The sequence below is a fragment of the Neolamprologus brichardi genome, chromosome 8 (genome assembly GCF_056152115.1).
Source record: "Neolamprologus brichardi isolate AB-2024 chromosome 8, ASM5615211v1, whole genome shotgun sequence".
Classification (NCBI taxonomy): domain Eukaryota; kingdom Metazoa; phylum Chordata; class Actinopteri; order Cichliformes; family Cichlidae; genus Neolamprologus; species Neolamprologus brichardi.
In genome coordinates, this window is record NC_142111.1 from 19,625,546 (window position 1) to 19,647,092 (window position 21,547).

The 21,547-nt window shown below is 39.0% G+C and overlaps 1 protein-coding gene across 1 annotated transcript in view; it reads left to right on the plus strand.

Moving 5' to 3' along the window:
* Positions 1-338: 338 nt before the first annotated feature.
* The window catches only part of LOC102795367 (glutamate receptor ionotropic, NMDA 2C-like), a 63,465-nt gene continuing 42,256 nt past the window's right edge, over positions 339-21,547 (plus strand). The window contains exons 1-3 of the mRNA XM_035907913.2: positions 339-542; positions 10,869-11,241; positions 12,372-12,470. Coding sequence (XP_035763806.1) covers positions 10,885-11,241; positions 12,372-12,470 — 456 coding nt within the window. The 5' untranslated portion in view covers positions 339-542; positions 10,869-10,884. The remainder of the gene's footprint in view (positions 543-10,868; positions 11,242-12,371; positions 12,471-21,547) is intronic.

Sequence of the window (21,547 nt, forward strand, 5' to 3'; positions counted from 1 at the left end):
GCTAAACACAGTGGGTTTATGCACATATGCACACAAACGCACGCACACACACAGGCTTGCTGCTCATCTAGGGGCTCCCACACCTCTCGTCTTCTTTCACCCTCCTTCTCCTTCACTTTCCTTTCCTGTCCCACTTTGATGTCCTGTCTTCACCTTCATGACCACTCGCGAATGCGTTGACTGTGACACATGCAGAACAGGAGAAGGAGAGAAGTGAGAGGAGAAGTCGAGCAGTTTCAAAGAGAGATTTTTGGAAAATTGGGGATATCACATACACTTACTGTCACGTTGTGAAGTCCTCCAGGGGAGTGTGCAGACATCCAAAGCTGCCAAATACACTCACAGACACAGAAGCACTGATAACCTGCTCTGGCTTGCACTCACACGGGGACTTGGTCTAAATGCATACTCCTACAGGTGCTGCGAGGAGAGAGAGGCAGGTGCAAAGCAGGTGAAAAGGAAAGCAACAGAAAAAGACACTTGGAGGAAAACATCTGGGAAAAGATGGAGCAGCAGGAGTTCACCCAGAGCAGAAAGCACAGGTAAGTCTGCAAGTCACACATACTCGCTGACACTCATGTCTCTTAATCTGATCCTCTGACAGAAAAATGGAAGTGGCAGGGATGTATGTGGGGCAACAGATAGATACATTGGAAGAAAGCTTGGAGCAAGTGAGAGTGTAGACACACTGCATGGATGCAGGAATACTATGATAAGTGAAGAGTTTCCTTGAGAGAAAGCTCCTGTTTGCTGCTGACAGAAACAGAGCAGCCAGTTGTTACTATAAGAAGAAATACTGTAAGAGGACTTATTAGCATTTTTCACTCTGGGGTTTGGCGGTTAGCAGCTTTGTAGATGTGCACGTGCGTGCGCATGTGTTTGTGTGTACTTGTGTGTGTGTGTGTGTGCAATTCCTCCCCACCTGTGTGCAAGCTTCCTCAAAATGACTCATTTACTTATGGATTATGAATGTTTCACTTGCAGAGTTTTGCTGCTGTGTCACTTATTTGGTAATGCTCATTGGTTTGTGTCATAAGCCGTAGGTAGAGACTCATTCTTCTACATTAGTGACAGAGGCTTTCTGCTCCAGTTTGCATTCAGTTTATCGTGGAGCAGCACAATCTAGCATAGTTTGTTTAAAACTACTTAGTCCACAGGCTAGTGGTTCCCCAAACAGGGGTTTGAGGCCCTCCGAAAGCTCACAAATTTAATCTGACGGCCACAAGATGTTTAATCGGACAATAAAATGGTTTTTTTTCCTGCTATTAATATTGATTCGCTGGGTCTATAAATACAATGCTGGCATATGGTTTTTGAGCTATATATATATATATATATATATATATATATACCTGTCCTCAGCATGGCATCTCTGAATTTGGAAGAGTTCTACAGACAAATTTAATGGATCACAAGCTCCTGGAAAGTAAATAAAATGTATGTTAATAATGTATTATCATGATTTTTACTCGACTGGTGGTACTCAGGGGTCTTTGACCAATCTGAGGACCACAGTGTGGCAAGAGACATTTTAAACAAGTACAAACAGAAGTAATAATAAAATAAAGTATTTCTGAAATACTATAATTCTTCTGAAAAAGGTTGGGTAAAACACTACATTACAAAGTTTGTGTTGCGAACAGTTACCGCTGTGGTTCCTTTTTGGGGGTTTGGGCCACAAGAGGACCCTAAAAGTTCCATACTACTGTAATATTTCTTGTGATTTTTGAAAAATCTTTTTATGTAAATATTAATATATACAATTTCATGTATGGTTTTGTGAGAGTGACAGTGTCTCTTTTAAGAAGGTGTGGCATGCAGATTGGGTGTCTCTGAGGTTTTGATTGCTATACATTTGAGCAGCTGAGGGCTAAGCAGATTTAGACGCGCTCTTAACATGTCAGCGTCAGTCACGTCTGCCGATACATCTGGCTTGCAACGATTTCCTTTTAAAGCTGTCAAATCTTTATGTGCGAAATCGGGAACCTACTGAGAAATGAGGCTCCGAAGCTAGCCGTTAAAATCCTTATTATGATAATTTTAAGTGGCAGACATGTGATGTGTTTTATAATAAGCTCAGAGGTTAAGCATGACACACTAATTTATTCATATTGTGAGCTTGGTTTGTATGTGGAAGGCTGATTGGCTGTAGTAACTGTATGCAAACATGAGGATGAGAGAGCTCATGTATCAACTTAACTTCTTTAAGTCATTCAGACGGAGGAATGAAGGGATAAGGGTAAGGATGTTGACAGAGTGGCTGTGCCCAGTGGACAGTTATTGGTCATATACATAGCTGTTACTTCAGGAAATGGTAATGGAAGTGCTTCATTGAGTGGATTTTCAATAATCTGCACATGACTGAGTCCCTCAAGTCTTTCCACTTGGCAGCCATGTTTTTGTTAACACTTCATTTCCCTTTCAGATTTACACAAAAGATGGAGAGTAACAAAACAAACCAATAAAAATCACCACATCACCCCACGAACAGTCTGATTTACTTTGTCTCTGCAGTCTGTTTCTGTGACATCAGTATTTCAGCCTTCACCTTGTCATTATCATGTGAACATGGTCCATTTCTTCCGTTTCTCTCAACACAGTTCCTCATGAAGTGGTACCTTATGAGTCAATTACTCCATAACATGTATTTCACTCGCTACTTTCAGCCATTTACAGGCTGATAACATTTTAAACAAATATGTGTCTTCTCTTGGCACAGTATTTTGCTATCTTACCTAACCACAACACCATATGTGACCATAGAATATCGTAACCCAGAATGTTGATAATAACCAAAAAATTTACATTTACCGCTCCAGCATGGTTGCGTTACTGATGTGTTTTCCCAACAGTGTTTTCTCCAACTACGTGATGATGTAGTAGATTGTTGTTTTCGCCATATGTGCAACTATTCAGAAATATTCATACCCATTTCTTTTTTCCATTTCTATTCAACATGAAGTGCTGCATCCCTTTTCTTTTCCATAACTCTTGATGTAATGTAGATATTGCCCAACATTGCTTGAATTGTAGACTTCTAATATGGTTGTAATTATGCCATTTTTCTCAAAACATTTATAAGAGGGACGCTTTACATCCCGCTTATAAAAATCTCTTAGTTGTACATATCTTAAAGGGTACTGGTTGTCTTATTACGTTACACACTGTTGTTATTCGGTTTGGTATCCATTGTTTCATGCTTTTGTCCAAAGTATTTGGAGTAAAATAATTGTCATAAGGTACCCATTGGAATTATTTCTCTAACTTATATTTTTTCTATTATAATTTTAGTGTAAATGATGTGAATCTTTTATCTTCTCCATTTTCAACTTTTACATTTTTACACCTTGGCTCATAATCCTGAGCACACCAACAGATTACAGGTGGAATTTGTGTGTCATCAAAATATTCCCTAAGTTTTAACAATGCCATACCTCTTATACAGTTTCAAAGCTGCAGAGTTTCAAATTGGCAGCCATCATGGGCTTGATATGCTTTCTGATTTAGGGGGATTGGGGATATGATGTGTGTCATGCTGCAAGCATCATTTTACCTATTTTACACTGGCTAATTCCTATCTGCCTAATCTAGAATTGGAAATACAGGGTTACTTGTTTCACGTGAGAAAACATAGCTTATCCAAATAAACTGTATGTGATGCAAACATGTAAAATCCACAACAGTACATAATGTCTTTCTGAGAGTGGGCATAGCCACTCTGTACACCACTGAAAAGCCATAACATCACGCCCCAAATATTTTCTAGATTGTCCTTTGATCGACCATTTGGGGCATGGCCATGGGAACTCTGGGAGTGTGCCGTGGTTTCTGGCACCAGGTTGTTGACAGAACATCCAGTGGGATGTCCTGTCCTGTGGGTTGCAGGACAGCGTCTCTGCGGATCGAGCTTTTTTGATCGGATTGGGATCTGAGGAGTTCAGGAGCTGGGTCAAAGCCTTGGGTCTCTGTTGTATTCCAGAGCACTTGTGTGATTGGGCGGGGGCATTGTCCCACTTAATGAGGCCAGTGCTGAGGTTGCAGAGATACTACCATGGCAGATATGCTTGGTCTACAGCAACACATAGTCAATGTCAGGACCCAAGGTTTTCTAGTATTTCATGTAACAAAAGTTTCGCGTTTATTAAGTTCACTTGTCAGTGGTGTTGCAATTAGAGCAATCAATATTGCATCTAAAATTCGTTGAATCAGGTATTCACTGGGAATTTCCACTGTCAGAATATCAGTATCAGGAAATGAAATAACTCTGCAGAATAAAGGCTCATTTTGGGATTTCTTGGACCCTAGCTCTGTATAAATGGGCTCTAGAGATTCCTAACGTTTCCTGCAGCTGTCAGAGCACCGTGCATGCTGTATGTTGATGAGAGGATGTTCGTTTTTACTACATCAATTTTACCCACTAATTCAGGCTCCCTAATTAGTGCCGTGGAACTTTTTCTTCAACAACACCGTTGAAACTAAGGCTTTTATTTTTATTTTATTTTTTTATAATTCTCACATACTAATCAGTAATGCTGTGTTCCAACAACACTGAAGTATCAGTTATCATAAGTGTTAACCACAAGCCAGTGTTCTCCTAGTTATGGTGTTGGTCCCAAGCCCAGATAACTGGGATGTTTGCATCACTAAGAACATCTGGTATAAAATCTTTGCCAAATCAAACATACAGATACAAATTGCTATGGAAGGTCCTGTAGAAGTAAGTGAACAGCTGAAAGTATCTTTATCCAATAACCACATTAGCTGTCAAGTTATCATTAGGCAGTGCCTGATGGCTGCGGCCAAAAACAAATGAGCTAGGCAAAAATGCTATCAGTGCTACCCACTGGTAACGTTAATTTAAAAAAATAATTTTTTTTTGCCCCTGTGGTATCAAAACATATTAAACATTGAATAATTTCCTGGGTATCAGTATTGAGCTTGGATTTCTTGTATTATGAGAACCCTCCAAACAAGGCATGCTGATAATTTTCTGATGATGATGATCCTCATCCCATCAACTAGTTCCAATCTGCTTATTCCCCTCGAGAATAGAGGGAGGCTGTCACATCCCAGCTGAGAGAGAGAAGTGACTTACACATCAGCTTAACATGTAGTCCAGTATTTGATTGATAATGTTAAAAACAAACATTACTGCAGACTGTGAAACAAGCCCACTTATAGGCTTATGAGAACTCAGATGTGTGTCAGTGTTTTCCCCATTGTTATAGAGAAATTACATAGAAAAATAACATTTTAATTTGTGATGACAGATTGTGCAGCAATTAATCGGCTAAAAGGCCACATGAGAGTTTTGATTGTTCCACTATTGTAGCATCAGCAGAGAGGTGAAAAGTTCAGTACAAAAAGTAGCTTCCTACTTTAGCTGTGATTAATTTGATCAGTTCTCAGAGGGCAGCAGGCTTGAAATATTCTGTACTTATTAGGCAAAGGTATTACAAAAAACAACAACAGTAAAAAAAACAAAAAAACAAAAAAAAACACCCCCAATGATTATTTTATATGAGACACTGTATATTAGGTATGTTGTTTGTTTTTGTTTGTTTGTTTAATAGTCAAATTAACCAGAAACCATTATTTTTATACTTCTCATTGTTCTTGTATTTTGCAGCTGTTTGATAGTTTTTTTTATTAACAGTGAATGGCAAGAGGAATTTGGATTCACGTTGTCGTGTTGATGCTGAAGCATGCCTACCTAAGTCCCAGTGAGAGAGTTTATCACACATGAAGAGCTGCACTCCATCTGGAAATTTCCATAATAATAAAAAAACCCCGTGCATGCACTACCATGCTTATTCGCTCAAACTGTGCATGTGAATATAAACCTTAAAAAAAAGGCAAAACATCCAAGGATTTGGGGGAAATGTGTGTACACACTTACTGACACTCTGACATCTTCACATTTTCACATTTATCTTTCAGTGACTGCATCTTCTCTAAAACAAGCCATGTGATTTTTATAATTCATTTAAAAAGACCACAAGTCAGTTGTTGTGTGTTAAGTTTAGACACATTGTGGCCTTCTCTTATGTTCACATCCTCTGTGTGTCATAATCATACCCTTGCTGCCAATCTAGAGCAGAGACACCCACTCCCTCAACTTCCTACCCACATGTACACACAGACACTCGCACACAAACACACTGCTAATCTCTTTTTCCAGAGATTACACTGGTAAATGAACACTTGACCTGCTCTCTAGTCATATGATCCAAACAGGCTATTTCCATCTTTTGCAGATATCCTCATGGTTTCCCCTCCACCACGTTTAACATTTTGAGGTATATTTACATTAAACCCATTACTGACTTTGTGTGTGTGAGCTTGAATTAATATCATTTCAAGCAAAATTCAGCAAGCATTGTGTAAACAGTTTATTATTCACTCTGGTAGAAGAAAATGAAAAAGTAAATTATGAAAGTTTATGACAGATTTGCAAGTTAATTTCACATTCATGCATAAAGCATTGAGTTATGGCAAAACTAAGAGTTAAAGAATTGTTAATTTTCACAACAAACAACCTTTATTTGTCATATACACAATTATACGGAGTACAACATGTAGTGAAATTCTTGTGTCCGAGCTGCGGACAGGCTGCAGGGCTTGTTTTGTTGTTGTTGTTTTTTGTTTTGCATGGGGGGTCTAGCCAGGACCCTTACTAGATACTGGGTGGGCATTGAACTTGTGACTCCCGCTCCGAAGGTGTGTAGTCTTACCAATACACTATCCAGCTGCACAATTTTACTTCTGATTTTCCCTTTTAATCCTCTAGAGATGCGGTGTAATTTCTTTTAGATGACAAATATGCGCCAGAATATGAATGTCTTTTGATCCACAGGCTTTAATAATGTTACGCAAAAAACAGCTCTTACCCTTGAAGATATAACATTTTCTCTCAGTACAATGTTAATCTTACTGTGTAACATCAAAATTGTAAAATGAACATTATGTGTGATAATTGGGAATGTTGCCTACATTTTCTGCTTCAGATATTAACGTAGGTCAGTATGTGTTTGTTTATTATATATATATATATATATATATATATATATATATATATATATATATTTTTTTTTTTTTTTTTTTTTTTTTTTTTTTTTTTTTTTCAGTTGAAGTATGCTGCTTGGGGGACTAAAGTGCTAGTTTTTAGTATCCAAATAACATAACAATTTACATTAACATATAATTATTCACTGGAAACAAAGGGCCCTTTTCTACTACTGCCTAATCGGATTGACTCGCCACTGATCGATTGCTTTTTCATTACAATCCACTGATACCTAACCTGCGTGGCTGTTGCGAAAGCAATGCGTCCCAGCCATTGACTCTACAGTCAATGGTCCCAGCCCCACCGACGTCATTAATATGCGACACGAACGCTACAAAAAAGGTGAACGTCAGGGCAAGAATATCCCTGCTGCTCGGTCTGTGGCTTTTCGTTAGACTCAGATGAACACTGCGTTGTTTTTTGTGGCTATTTCGCTTGTTGTTGGGCCTAAAAAAATTGTGAAGGAGAAGCTCTCATGACTTATCAAGTGAGGCTACTGTCCAACCAATCGGTGGCATGCAGCCTGACGACGTCACATTTTAATACCTGCTCTGATTGCTTGGAGCACACGGCGAGCAGGTACTAAGAAAGTACCTGGTGCCGGGTAATGGAAAACGCCCCAAACTGTGGCGAGCAGCACTGAGTTGATCCAAATAGTGTAGGGTTTTTTATGATAGAGAAAACAAATATGCTCCAATTATAAATATTCACATTTTATTTTAAAAATAAACGAATTTCAAATTCGTTTTTAATGGCGCCACGGACCTCAACTCTCTGGCAAAGAGATAAAAGGCTGCTGCGCCCAGGCGATAAGCACTTTTCTTTGCAGGCCATAGAAACTGAATGTTAACATGATTGGCTGAAAGATTTGAGGGTGGCTTTAGGTCTGATACCGGCTCATATTTCACCTCCTGTAGCTTTCTGGGCATCTCCAGAAAACTGGAGAGGTTGGATTTGTTAAATTGTTGACCTAGCTAAAATGAACTGACAAAATGTCACAATATGCAGATGACATTCGATAATAATTTTCTAATATGTGCTGCACAAATTAAAAACATGCAGCATCGCAGAGCTTTTGAAGCTTAGACAATGTCAGTAAAATGGCCAGTGTGGGACTGCTGACCATTACAATCAATAGAATAAAAGAAAACTGACAAATATAAAGCAAAACTTGAAGAAAAAAAGTCTCATTGTCCATCAGTCCCATTTTAAACACAATGGTTTATTTCTGGAATAAATCTAATAAGGATAAATTGCCTTTCAAGGGGTCAAACTGCATATTTATTGCTATGGGCACCTAAAACCCAGGAGCCAACAAACTTATTAAGATGAATGATTGATATGCCAGGAGCATAAAGTGTGTTGGAGAGATGGGACATATTTAACCCAGTGTTGCTTTGAATCAAAGCTGAGAGGTGCTGTTAATTATCAGGGTGTCTCTGATGGCCGCAGATGAAACCAACACACTATCTATTCTGTCCTACCTATTAAGTACTGGGTGAGTGTTTGTGTGGAGATCCTTATTTGCTATATGAAAGCCCACCTGGTTTAATCAAAGGCTCAATGTTATTGATTAAATAGGAAATGATCTTCAAACAGCAAATGCAAAGTTGAGTTGTACTGTGAATGCATGCCAAACCTTAGGCTTTAATTAAAGCGACGACCATTTTAGAAGACCAAGTGCAAAGAAATATAATGTTTTTTACATTTGTTTATTTTTTTTAATTTTTACTTTCAAAAAAGTTACACACCCCTTTGCCTTCCAAACATCCTTAATTCTTTGTGATTGCTCTGCACAGTTGTTCCCTGAGCCTGGAAGCGCCAGAGGTTTCTCCCTGTTAAAAGAGAGTTTTTCCTTCCTACTGTTGCCAAGAGTTTGCTCAAAGGGCATTGTTTGACCGCTGGAGTTTTCTCTCTATCATTATATGGTCTATACCTTACAATTTATAGATCATTGATGCGACTATTGTTGTGATTTAGTGCTATATAAATAAAACTTATTTGAACTGAATTGATTTGTGCATCCATAAGGTGACTCTCCTGTTCCATCACATCCCAAAGGTGCTCTTTGGGACTGTTCAAGAAGATGATGTGAAATTTGAGATTGGCTTGTTTTTCTGCTGTAACCAGTCATCGGAAGATGAGTACGCTATGTTCATAAAGAAATGGACAACAATCCTTAGGTAGGCTGTGGTGTTTAAACAATGTTCAGTTGTTACTAAGGAGCCCATCCTGTATCGAGAAAATCGAAGTTGAGAAAATCGAAAAATGCTGGTGTTAAACCAACAGCCTTTTAGCTTGAACTGTTCACACAAAGCAGGATGAATCATGTTTTTTGTCTCTAAGTTCTCACCCTGCTGTACCACTTAATGTCCTGGCAGAAATTGAGACTAATCATACCTAGCAATGTTTCTTCAATCTTCTATTGTCCAATTTTGTTGAGCTTGTGTGAACTATAGCCTAATTTTCCTGTTCTTAGCTGACAGGAGAGATGCTTCAAGGTTCGATATGTTGTGCATTCAGAGATGCTCTTCTGCATACCTTGGTTGTAACGAGTGGTTATTTGATTAACATTGATTATCTTATCAGCTCAAAGCAGTCTGACTCTGACATAGGCAATGTTTTTTTCAGCAAGAGAACCGCTGCTCACTGGATATTTTCTCTTTTTTGTACCATTCTCTGTCAACCCTTACGATGATTGTGTGGGACAATAAATTAAATCTGCACTTTCTATAATGATAAAAATCAGCCAGTCTGTCACCAACAACCATGCATTGTTCAAGGTAATTTAAATGACATTTCTTCCCCATTTTAAATCATGGTTTAGAATGGGAACGTCAACAGGCCACCTTGAGCATTTCTTCATACCTAAATGCACTGAGTTGCTGGCATGTGACTGAGCAGTTGAACAGATGTACCTAACAAAATGATGAATGAGTGTATTTCAACACTTTTGGATTATATTATATGTATTGCTTTTATTACTCTTCCTTGTAATGACAATATGCATAAATGAAGAGTTTGATGTAATTTCAGTTCTATGGCTTTATTTTATCAGTTCATTTTAGGCTAATATTGGACATAATTAAAAACAAAATGCCAGTTTTTGACTTTCTTATTTTTAATCTGCCTGTATCTTAATGGGAAGGGGGCAACATCCCACGTTTTCTGAATTAAAATCATATATCAATCCAGGTCAATGGTCAATATTTCAAACGTGCTTAGTGACGATGTGCTGTTGAAATAAGTGCATTATTTGAAATCCACTCAAGAGTTATTGTAGCAGTTTCACATCGTGCATTTCTGGGGTTAGTCTGATGACATCACACCACATGGAGAGAGGTTGGCTGAAGTAATGTGGTGCAACGTAATGTAATCCCAGTAATGAGAGTTGAGGACATGTGTGACAGTTTTGGAATCCTGCTTGCAGTGTGTGTGTGTGTGTGTGTGTGTGTCTGTGTGTCTGTGTTTATGTGTGTGCTCCAAATCAGAAATGTATAGAGATGGGGAGGTGATTACAGTCATGACACTGGGGATTGGATTTTGGAGGATTACATGCACGCACACTCTGACACACACAGACACAGTTTTCCTGACGACACAAGTCTAAATGCAGGGCTAATACTGTCATACAAAGGGGTCAGAGAGGGAGACAGACCAGGAGAGGGAAGTAAGGGATGGATATGTACTGAGGGATCATGAGGCATTATGTCAAAAGCTTCACAAAAGTAAAGCAGCTTGTATATTTGACTGCTGCTCTCTTCCCTTTCCTTTTCTCTTCTTCTCCCACCCTCCTTTCCAGGCAGTAGCCTGCCAGCATGGCCCTTCCCAGGGGACATCCTCCTCCTTCCCCCTGGCCCCCTCTCTTCCTCCTTCTCCTCTTCCTTCTCCTCCTTATCTCCTCCCCGCTTCCTCTGCAGGCTCGGCCGCTCCTCCTGCACCCGTCCATCAATGTCGCGGTGGTGTTCAGCGGCTCTAGCTACCAGAATGAGGTTAGAGGTCGTCTCAGTGGAGAGAATTTTGTCGACCTTCCCGTAGTGGTCAGCCCTGTAACGGTGCTGGTCAATGACACCAACCCTCGTGACCTGCTGACACGTCTCTGCGATACCATGGCTACGGAAAAACTGCACGGTGTGGTGTTTGAGGATGATGTGGGCTCGGGTACCGGCGCTCAGGTAAGAATAATTTATGCACTTTTGTGTTTTCTGATCCGACATCCTCTCCAGAGTCATGGTGTTCAGTCACCCAGATCCATTTCCTAAAGCTGCACGAGGCAAGACTTTATGTAAAAAAGCATGTGTCCTGTCCTAAATCACAAAGAGGAACAAATTGAGATGCCAAGCGCGTACTACATGCTTACTTTTACTTGCTGTCTTTGCAGAAATTAAATTATGGTGTCGGTAGGGTTTCAGATCGTAAAGGCGAAGAGATGTTGCATTAAATCAAAGCAGTATTTTAGAGGATTTATTAACCTGAAAAAGGCATTGTTCTCAGCTTAAATCAAGTCGTAGGAAAAAGTATAGCTAGCATAGAGTTACCAAAAACATCATCCAAAGATTTGTTTTATCACTGAAATCTCCTAAAAAGAATTTTGCTGAAAAAAGTGAAATGTTTCATGAGTACATTTAAACATTAGAAGTAAAACGCTTGAAACAGGTTTATTATTTGATATGCCTTTTAATGTTAATACCATAGAATTAAAGCTTGCATTTAATTGTTAGCACATATTCTTTTACTAATAAAGAGCAAGGTCTCTCATTTACCATTAAACTATTGCCATAACTCCAACAACAGCCAGTAAAAACCAGACACCTCAAAGAAAACTGTGGCAATAGAGAATCTACTATGGAAGCACGCATGGGTAGAAGTGGTACATGTAGGTTTTGGCTGCTACATGCTCTGTTTTGGATTTTGTTGCTGCTATTTTAATGCAACAATCCAAAACTGGAGCTCTACAAGTTTTGAAACCATTACCCTTTTAAAACATCTGAAAGAATTTATTTTTCATTTATTTTATTTTATTTTCATTTTATTATGTTTTATGTATTATGTTATTAATGCCTGTTCAGGTTTGCCTGACAAAATTGTTGCTTTTCAAATGCTGTTTTGATTTAAACAAAAAAAGGTGCTTAGTTTGCCATTAAACTGGCAATCGATCAGTTTCTGGATTGAATATGAATTTCACATCCTGGTCCTTCGACCACTACTAATTGGTAGAACTATATTAATGAATATGAGTTATTCTGGTGCAACACTTTCATCTTCTTTTATTCAGATATGAAATCTGTTTGTTTTAATCTTTCAGGTGGCAGAAGTAGCACAGATCTTGGACTTCCTCTCCACACAGACAGCTCTGCCAATTGTGGGCATCAGTGGTGGGTCTGCAGTCGTCATACCGTATAAGGTAATGTGAAAACAATGAGACTTTCAACCTTCTCAACGCTGTCCCACCACCAGGATCGAGCCTAAATTGGACGTTCGCACCACACTCGTTTCACTCAGAGGTATCAAAATAATACTAGTCACATATGTATAATGAGGGAAAAACAACTTCTTGATATAAGATGAACAACAACCTGCAATATAAATCCTGTCAGCAGCAGCACTCGCTCTTCACAGCCTCCTGTCTTAGTCAGAACTCTTTTGCACCGGCATCACTCAGCTTAAAACAACTTAAGTAGGTCAGAGCGGTGAAACCTACTTTGGCAAGCAACTCGCTGCATGCAAATATTTGGATATGAGCAATACAGATGGGTGAATTATCAGCGATGACTAGAGCCTTCGACCCTCATCATCTCGTCTAATCCGTGGCTGGGAAAAGTCTTGAGTTGTGGGAAAGGAAACTTCGTAAGGGGAGACAAGTGCTACGGGTGATCTGTGCTTCAATCAATCATGTCTACACAGTTGAACACCAGCAGGTTTTTCCTGCTATGATTTAGCATGTATCTCATTGATGAATAGAAATGGAGAGCAGCGAGCTGTGTAGTTAGATTGTAAAGAAGAGATTGATGTCGCCAGATGGATTCTTAATCTTTACTTTTTCTCCACTTTGTGGTGGGAATGTGGCTCCGTCTCTTCTTCCTTTCACACTCTAAGCTTTCGGCTCATCTCCCCTTCCTTCCTTTAATTGCTTAACTGCTATCTCCAACACCTTGTATTTATAGAAACAACTCTCAAACACATGCAAATGAATACTGTCACATATGAGAAGTACACACACACACACACACACAGAGTCAAATGGGTTCATTTCTACACCTATCAACCAATCAAAACTTGTATAGCCCTGTGGCTATAAATTCCACCCCCAGCAACATTTTGTAAACCACAGTAATTGTTTTTATCATCTTCCTGTTGATGTCACGTCATAGATAGGCATTAAACAGGAGGAGTTGTAACTGCAGGAGAGTGATTGATTTGCTGTATTTTGATGGCAGAGTGAGTGAATAAGAGACAGACAGAAGAGAAAGATGCCTCGATGAAGCTTGGCTGACAGGTGCCCAAAGGCAGTGTTTTACTGTCTCATAGCGGAGTCTCTTTTGTCAGTGAAATAGTCCTCCTTGTTTCCATAATTCTCTCTCTTCCTCCCCCCCCTGTTGGTTAGTTCACTTCTAACCCTGTCTCTTTCCCCCATGCATTTCATATTTTGCTTTGGTCTCTCTCCACCTTCACTGCTTTCTTCTCTTCCTCTATCACCTTCGCTCCTTGAATCTACTTTTTTTTTGCATGCTGGCAGAGTCTATTAAGACTGTGGCTTGAAGTAAGCCAGAGGCCTGTGTTCCTTTTTGCTCACTTGGAGCTCTAGGACAGCATTAAACTATTAATTAGAGCCTTCAGGAGGCTGAAGCACCCTGTAGCGCTTACCATTTATCCCCGAATCCAAACCATTCACTCATCTTTTCCCTCAATTTTTTTCTGTCTCTCTGAAAACTTCTCCAAGCCATTTACCTCAGATCTGCTTTTAACACACATCTCACACAGTTCTTCTGCTGCCTCCAGAATATTTTTGTCAAATTTCATCATCGATCACTGGTCTCTGGTTGGTAATTTGCAGAGCCAATCACAAAACCTGTCAACTTGACAGCGAGAAAACACAAACAAGCAGGTGTGACGTTGCCCCTGAGAAGTCCAAAGTGTTGAGTGGTGGTTCTCTGTAGAGCACAAAGAGATTTTCCTGTGGCCTGCATGTCGAAGGCATTATTTTACCCTTACCCTCATACTGCTCTTCAGTCTCTCTCTCTCTTATATGCTCCTTTGTTGTCCGGAAGAAAAAAAAGGCTTGTCAGAGGTGTCTGGCACAATGGGACAGGTGGGTTGGATGGAGAAAGACAAGCCCGTGAGTGCATGATTCTGTTAAGGGATAAAAGAGCTCAATAGTGCTTGATTATCAATAGGCCTGATGATGATGAATATCTTTGATAGTGGGTTTAAAAAGAAGCAGCAGCCACCCGAGCCGCCTATTTATGGTTCCTGTCTCACTGATCTTTCTATGGTGAACAACAAGGAAGGAGGGAATGAGACAAAGATGAAAAGATTGAAGGCTGGAGAGGAAGTGTGTCTTTTGTCATACGGCACATACATCAAGCAAAAGCAAAGAAGAGGAAATTAAAGCTTAAGGAAGCGCTGAAAAACAGCATAAAGGCTGTTCAATAGGGCCTGCGAGGGAAGGAGGGAAAAAAATGTAGTGACGCGTCTCGGAGGAGTTAGAAATAAGAGATTGAGCGTGTTTTCTGTTTGTGTGTTCTTGGCTGGCTGGTTGTCAGTCACTGCAGTGTGCTGGGCGATCATTAGAGGGTGCTACTTCCAGATGTCGAGTCGTGGGAGCAGTGGAGCAGGAGGCGACAGAGAGGAGAGAGAGGAGATGAGGATGGGGGGCAGGAGCACGGTGCTGACGAGGCTGCAGGGGGAACAACAAGAAACTTTAATAACAAAACTTTAATTCAGTTGGAATAAAATTCTAACATCTGATATATGAATATTCTAATTATGATGGCAGTGATTGCGATAATAACTGTATTCAGTCTGAGGAAAAGATGCATCTTCAGAGTTGATGGGTTTTATGTTTTCAGAAACGTCACTTGGCCAAAAGTATGCAGACAACACCAAATATCAGACAATCCAAGTGTTAAACACGGGTTTTGTTAAGGGTGTTTTATCAAAGTATGGTTATAAGTACCCCAAAACATAGGGTTGTGTGTAATGCATTACACATTAATCTTTTCTTAAAAGTAATGGAGTATGTCATTTAATTACTTACCAGAGAAAGCAATTTGTTAAACTATCTTTTACAGTGTAAAGCGTATGAACAAAAGGGCAACAAAGCAAAGATGAAAACTAGCTCAAAGAGAAGTTCAGGGTCTGGGTGCTGGGCCGCAGTCGGCATGCACTCAGCTTTACAATGGCTTTGAGCTCTCAGCTAGCTTTGCATTAGCATCCTGTCTGTGCAGATGGCTATAAAGAGCCAATGTGTTAGCAGTATAATGCAGTTGTTTCTGTTCTGGATGCAGTTTGCACGCTCTGATCCTTTTGGGCAATAGAAATAAAAGTAATGTCAGTATCTCCAATCCTCAATAGCTGCAAATGTCTGACTTTTTTCTCTTTCTATCTGCCCAGCATGCTGATAACTGATTAACTGATATGTAATTACTAAATTTAGTTCAGTAACGTTACTATGTTGCTAAAAATGTAATGTGATTACAGTATGTGTTACACCTAACACTGCCACTACATAAGAGTTGTATGTTAGCTGCAAATGTATATGCAACAGTAATCTGGTTTCTCCAGCTATACTCTTCAAATTTCCAGCAGCAAATTTCCATGTTTCTGAAATGCCCCCTTTGCAACAACGTGTCGTTGTTGAGAAGGGATCCACGTAAAAGCATTCTGTATTGATTATTCCACTGCAAACAATGGATCGGCTTCATAAAATAACTATTAATTGTATAGGTTAATTAATTAGCAGATCAGGAGATTAACTGTTTTGAGGATTTAGATAACATTTTGAAGCCTGGGGCAGAGGTTTGCTCCAATTGGCGTCAGTGTTACTGATGCCAGTAGAGTCTGTTGGGGGCCAAGGCAAAAATTCACAGGGGAGTCCTCCAACCATCGTCATTTGTGTTATAAATAAATACATAACTAAATAACTAACTAAATAAATAAAATAAATGTAAGGGATTTTTTTTGGCTTAACAGAAAATGACAAAAAAGCAGCATATCAGGTAATTTGGAATCTTCAGAGTGCACATATAGTATAATCAATCATTTGGAGGGGGCACCCTATCCTTCGCTTTTCCTGCTGGTGTTATAAATGTAATGATTCTGAGAAAAGATAACAAAGAGACACTGGATAAGATTCTTATACCAGTAACATATTAATACCATTAAATTATATTTGAGCACAAATTCAACTTTTGAATGTTGTTCTTGGGCACAGCATTCACAGTATAGCTCTACTTTTTGCATCTTTTTGATAGAACTGTAATAGTTCCAGTACAAAGGATACAAACTGCACTACAGATACAGAAAATACAATAATAGACACACACAACAATGTATATATATATATATAGCACTATAATTTACATGGCTAGACCTAGAAACTTACATGTCCAAATTTCTTTGCAAGTTCTGTCAAACCTTAACATTTAGCTCAAATGCAACTTTAATGTTAACTAAAAAAAGATTTCAGAAAATGTTCATTCTCCAAATCACTCAGTTACTGGTGTCCTACAGAAAAAGATGTAAAACATTACTCTACAAATGGCAGAGACCATCTTCAGTTCAGCAACAATGCCTAAGGCCAAGTTGAGTGGTTATATTGTTAGCGCTGTACTAGCGTCTATATTCTTTCACACATATTCCCATTTGGATTCAGGTGGGGCTCTATGGTGGCTCTGAACGTCATTCACTGCAAATGAAGAAGCTGCAAGCAGCTGAATGCTTTGCTGGTGGCATGCTGTGCCCCTCGTCGGAGCTCAATGCTGGCGTCTGGCTCTCAGCTGATGTTCTAGTACATCACAGAAGTGCTGGATAGGGTTGAGATCAGGGCTCAATGCCTGTTCACACTGTTGTCTATAATGAAGCAAAGCCTGCTAGCTAGGTCAGGCCGCCCGAGCTGCATTATGTCACAGACACGTAACATGCCTGACTCTCCCACTTTGGTGGTGAATTAAAGCTGCAAAATGTCCCATCCCTCTCTCTCCTGCTCCACATCACTACCTGCTATTTCAATCCCTCCACCACCCTGCAGCCACATGCAGGCACCAGGGGAGTATTTACTTACAACTCCCCAATTTCCTTCCTAATTTGCAGTAGGTATGTCACCAGAATCAGCCATTTTTATACTTGATACAATTTAATACCAAAATTCTAAAATCACAACTGTACATTTTTTAATCACCTGCCAGTGTTCTCGTCTGTCATCACTGCATTCACAAGAAATACTAGACGTAACCATAGCAAAATCCCCAGTGGAAGATTGTAACCAGCGTGCCATGATACACCGTAAAAACAAATCCTAAAAAAACAGTTATATTCCGGCAGCTGGGGCGCCAAAATAATACCAGAAAATAACTTTCTCATAAAAATACGGTTATTTTCAGTAATGACAATATAGTTTGTTGCCCTAATTTTACATGGGATTTTGCCTTTTCCAAGTGCTTTTAAACATTAAATTGGGAACATTTTAATGTGATTAAACAGTGAAATTACCTATAAACAAGGTCAATGAATGCGGCAATATGAATAATAATACTTAAATGTACAAAAATATACAGTTAACAGTTGGTTTAAATAATAATAATAATAATAATAATAATAATAATAATAATAATAACAACAATAATAACAGCAACAACAACAACAACAATAATAATAATAATGGATTGCATTTATATAGTGCTTTTGAGACCCTCAAAGCACTTTACAATTCCACCATTCATTCACTCTCACATTCACACACTGGTGGAGGCAGCTACAGTCGTAGCCACAGCTGCCCTGGGACAGACTGACAGAGCCGAGGCTGCCAAATCGCACCATCTGGCCATCACCAGTAGGTGATCCACTATTTCTGGTATCATCACATCTCTAACATTACTTTAATTATTATTTAATATTATTTCCTGTTATTTAATATTATTAAATCCCCATAATGTAATTTACTTAACCATTAATTCTCCAAGTTTCTTGAAATCTACTGAAAGGATGACACTGAAAAGATGATAGTAGAGCGCATGCAATAACAATATTCACTTTTAATCACTTACAGTTATTTATTCACCTTTCAGTCACTTTAATTTTAAAACTGTGTAATTTTAAAACTGTATATACTGTATATTCTGTGTATTTGTTATCTCACTCTCATTGCCTGTTCTTATTGTCCTTATCTTCAACGTTATGCTTCTCTGTTGTATGTTAATTGCCCCTTGGGGATAAATAAAGTCTTTCTGATTCTGATTCTGATAATAAGTCAGTTCAAAATCCACTATGGGTGTTAATGGGTTAGAATCTGGCTAATGTGTAGGCTACATATATGATTCACGTAATTTTCAGAACCTTTAAATTGATCCAAGAAGCAAACAAAAGACAATTACTTCTTACAAAGAAAAGACTTAAGCAGTTGAAGAGATAAAGATTAAAAAAAACATGAGGCATAGGAACATATTACGTCCACAGCAAAGTGGACATAATAGCAATGACGTGATAGAAAAACTACCTCATCACCTCACCTCATCTCAAAAAATGTCTTTCTGAAAAAAACAACAAAACAAATAGTTTTCACTTGACATAAATATAAAGAGCATCATTGCTTTTGTAAATTGGGTTGAGTTCACTCTTAAAATAATGACAGAGGATAGTAAATTATTTTAATAGCCGCCGTGAAACATTTTGGGAAAGGAGGAATTAATTAACTGCAGATGACAGCTCTTATCTGCTCTCGTGAAGCACTATTAAATCTCTCTGTTTTGCGCCATAAATGTTTGATCACTCACAAACAAGCTTTTGTTTGTTACAGTTACAAACATCAAATAATGAGCGACTGCGCTGGCAGGCGATGATACTGTCTGGAGTTTAAAAAAAAGGAAAAGCTGACAGCTTTATGTGGATGCCAGTAAACACGGACAAAAGTGCCTTTTAACTGTGAACATGATGGATTTTTGAAGCAAAGAAAGCGTTGAGTTCGAGCATTCGAGCATATAAGATCATCTATTACAATTTGAGGCTGTCAGTGGAAGATTATATTCAAGGGTTACCGTCTGAGGACTGGCTGCAGTCTAAGGTCACACGCTGGTCGTGATTTTGGTTCAAAGTGATGATGTGAGCCAGACAACTGTCACTGGATCACAGTGTACGTTTCTTTTTTAGGGGTTTGTTTCTGCTGCCAGACTGACCCGCTTTCTCTGTCTGTCCTTCTGCACCTCTGTTTCCTCTCTCCACCGCCTCCCTCCTGGCTCTCCCTCGGCCTCATGATCCAGAAACCACAGCACTCTATAAACAGGTCACGAGAAGCGCAGAGCTGCTGCATTCACGCTGGATACAGTTTCCCATTGCTGGGAATAAAATCACATTAATGGCCAAATTTAACGAGTATGACCCAATAATTTCTAAAAGGCAGTCGGTCAAAGTAGTAATAAAAGTATTTCAGTAGTTTAATACTTTTCCTGACATCATGAAGAGATAAATGTCACTATATAAAGGACAAGTAAGTCCCCTAAAAACATTTCCATCAACTTCCATCGAATGTGCTAACGGTGCTTGATTTCTTCCACCAACCCCAATGCACCAAAAGATAATCTGATTCTGTCTCTAATGCTCAAGTCATCACAACTACTTTTGAAATACTGCCTGAGATAATTTCTTTTGAAGATATAGTCCCTTTCAAGAGAGAAGCTGTCACCAAGACCATGTCTTCAAAAATATATCTGTGATTATCGTGGCTTTAATGTCGGATAACTTGATGAAAAAAAAAAATTGACGAGAGCCTCCTTTCTTTCCTTTTTTTGTTTGTGCATCGGCCTTAGCATATTTAGAAAGATGCATCAATTTTTACCTTCTTACAATAAACAATTTTTCAGTGTCAAAGACCCAAAGGTGTAGACTCAAATGATCATGGTTGAAAAACACATTTACGCTTTGTCAAAACTTTACACCCAGACAAGAGGGTGTTAAATGTTGCCACATTTTTTAACCAACTTCGAGCAAAAGTACCATGGTATGTATCATAAATTCAGGGAGTCAGGTAGGAACTAATTTTTCATGGAATGAAAAATGAAACAAAAAATGCGAAATCTTTGCAGTTTACTGGCGCGATTTGTGCCTGTTTGTCCTTTCATACGCACGGCTCACTCATTACAAAGTTGTCTGTTTTTTTGGTGATGAATGTTTTTTTAATCATTCTAGAGGGTATGAATTTCAGATTTCAGAAATAATGTAAATTATATGCCATTGTCTTTGGAGTCAACATGTTAGAAAGCACATTTTATCACTAATGCATCATTAAAATGCCAAAAGAGGGAATATCTCATACCCCCAGTGACACTGCAGAGACTTGGAGAATCATTGGATTGTGTGGAGCTGGTTGTTCACTAATTGCAGGGTTAGTGGTTAAATCCCAGGCCTCTCCATGTGCCAACGTAAGTGTCCTTGGGCTAGATATATAGGCCCATGTTGCTCCTGCTAACACGCAAGCACCTTTTATCACGGGCATGTTGTTATTGCCCTTTGAAAGGGTGGATGAGAATCACATTTTATAATCTAGCTAGGGTTTAAAGATGGTGTTTGACAGCGAACCATTTACAGAAACACCATTTTTGGGTTTTCCTGTTAAATTGTCACATTCAGTATATTACACATTTGGTGTACCTCCAGAAAAGTGCCTTTATTTTTACTGTAGTTTTTATATTGTTAAGCACTTTGTGCAGCATCGGCTGTTTGAATAAATAAATTTGACCTTTGACTTTGACCTTTAAAAAATATAGATTTTGTGGGGAGAGCTGGCTTTCATGCCTCATTTTTGTTAAGCTTTGCACTATACACTCACCGGCCACTTTATTAGATTCACCTTCAGTTCCTGGGTTGGACTGGGTTGTGCAATTTTGGTGAGGTATGTGAATTGCAGCCTCAGTTTCCTGTTTTTTTCTTTAGTTGACAGAAGTGGTCTTTTGCTGCTTCATGGTTTAAGCTGTTGTGCATTCAGCGATGCTCTTCTGCATACCTTGATTGTAATGCGTGGTTATTTGAGGTACTGTTGTCCTCCTTTTGGCTCAAAGTAGTCTGCCCTCGCTGGATATTTTCTCCTTTTTTTTTGGACCATTCTCTGTAAAGCCTAAAAATGTTTGTGTGGGAAAATCCCAAGAGACCAGCAGTTTCTAAAAGGTCAGCCTATGGAACACCAGGAACCAGGCCATGTTCAAAGTCAGTTAAATCCCATTTCTACCCCCATCTGAATTTCAGCAGATTGTCTTGACCATGTCTCGAGTCTCT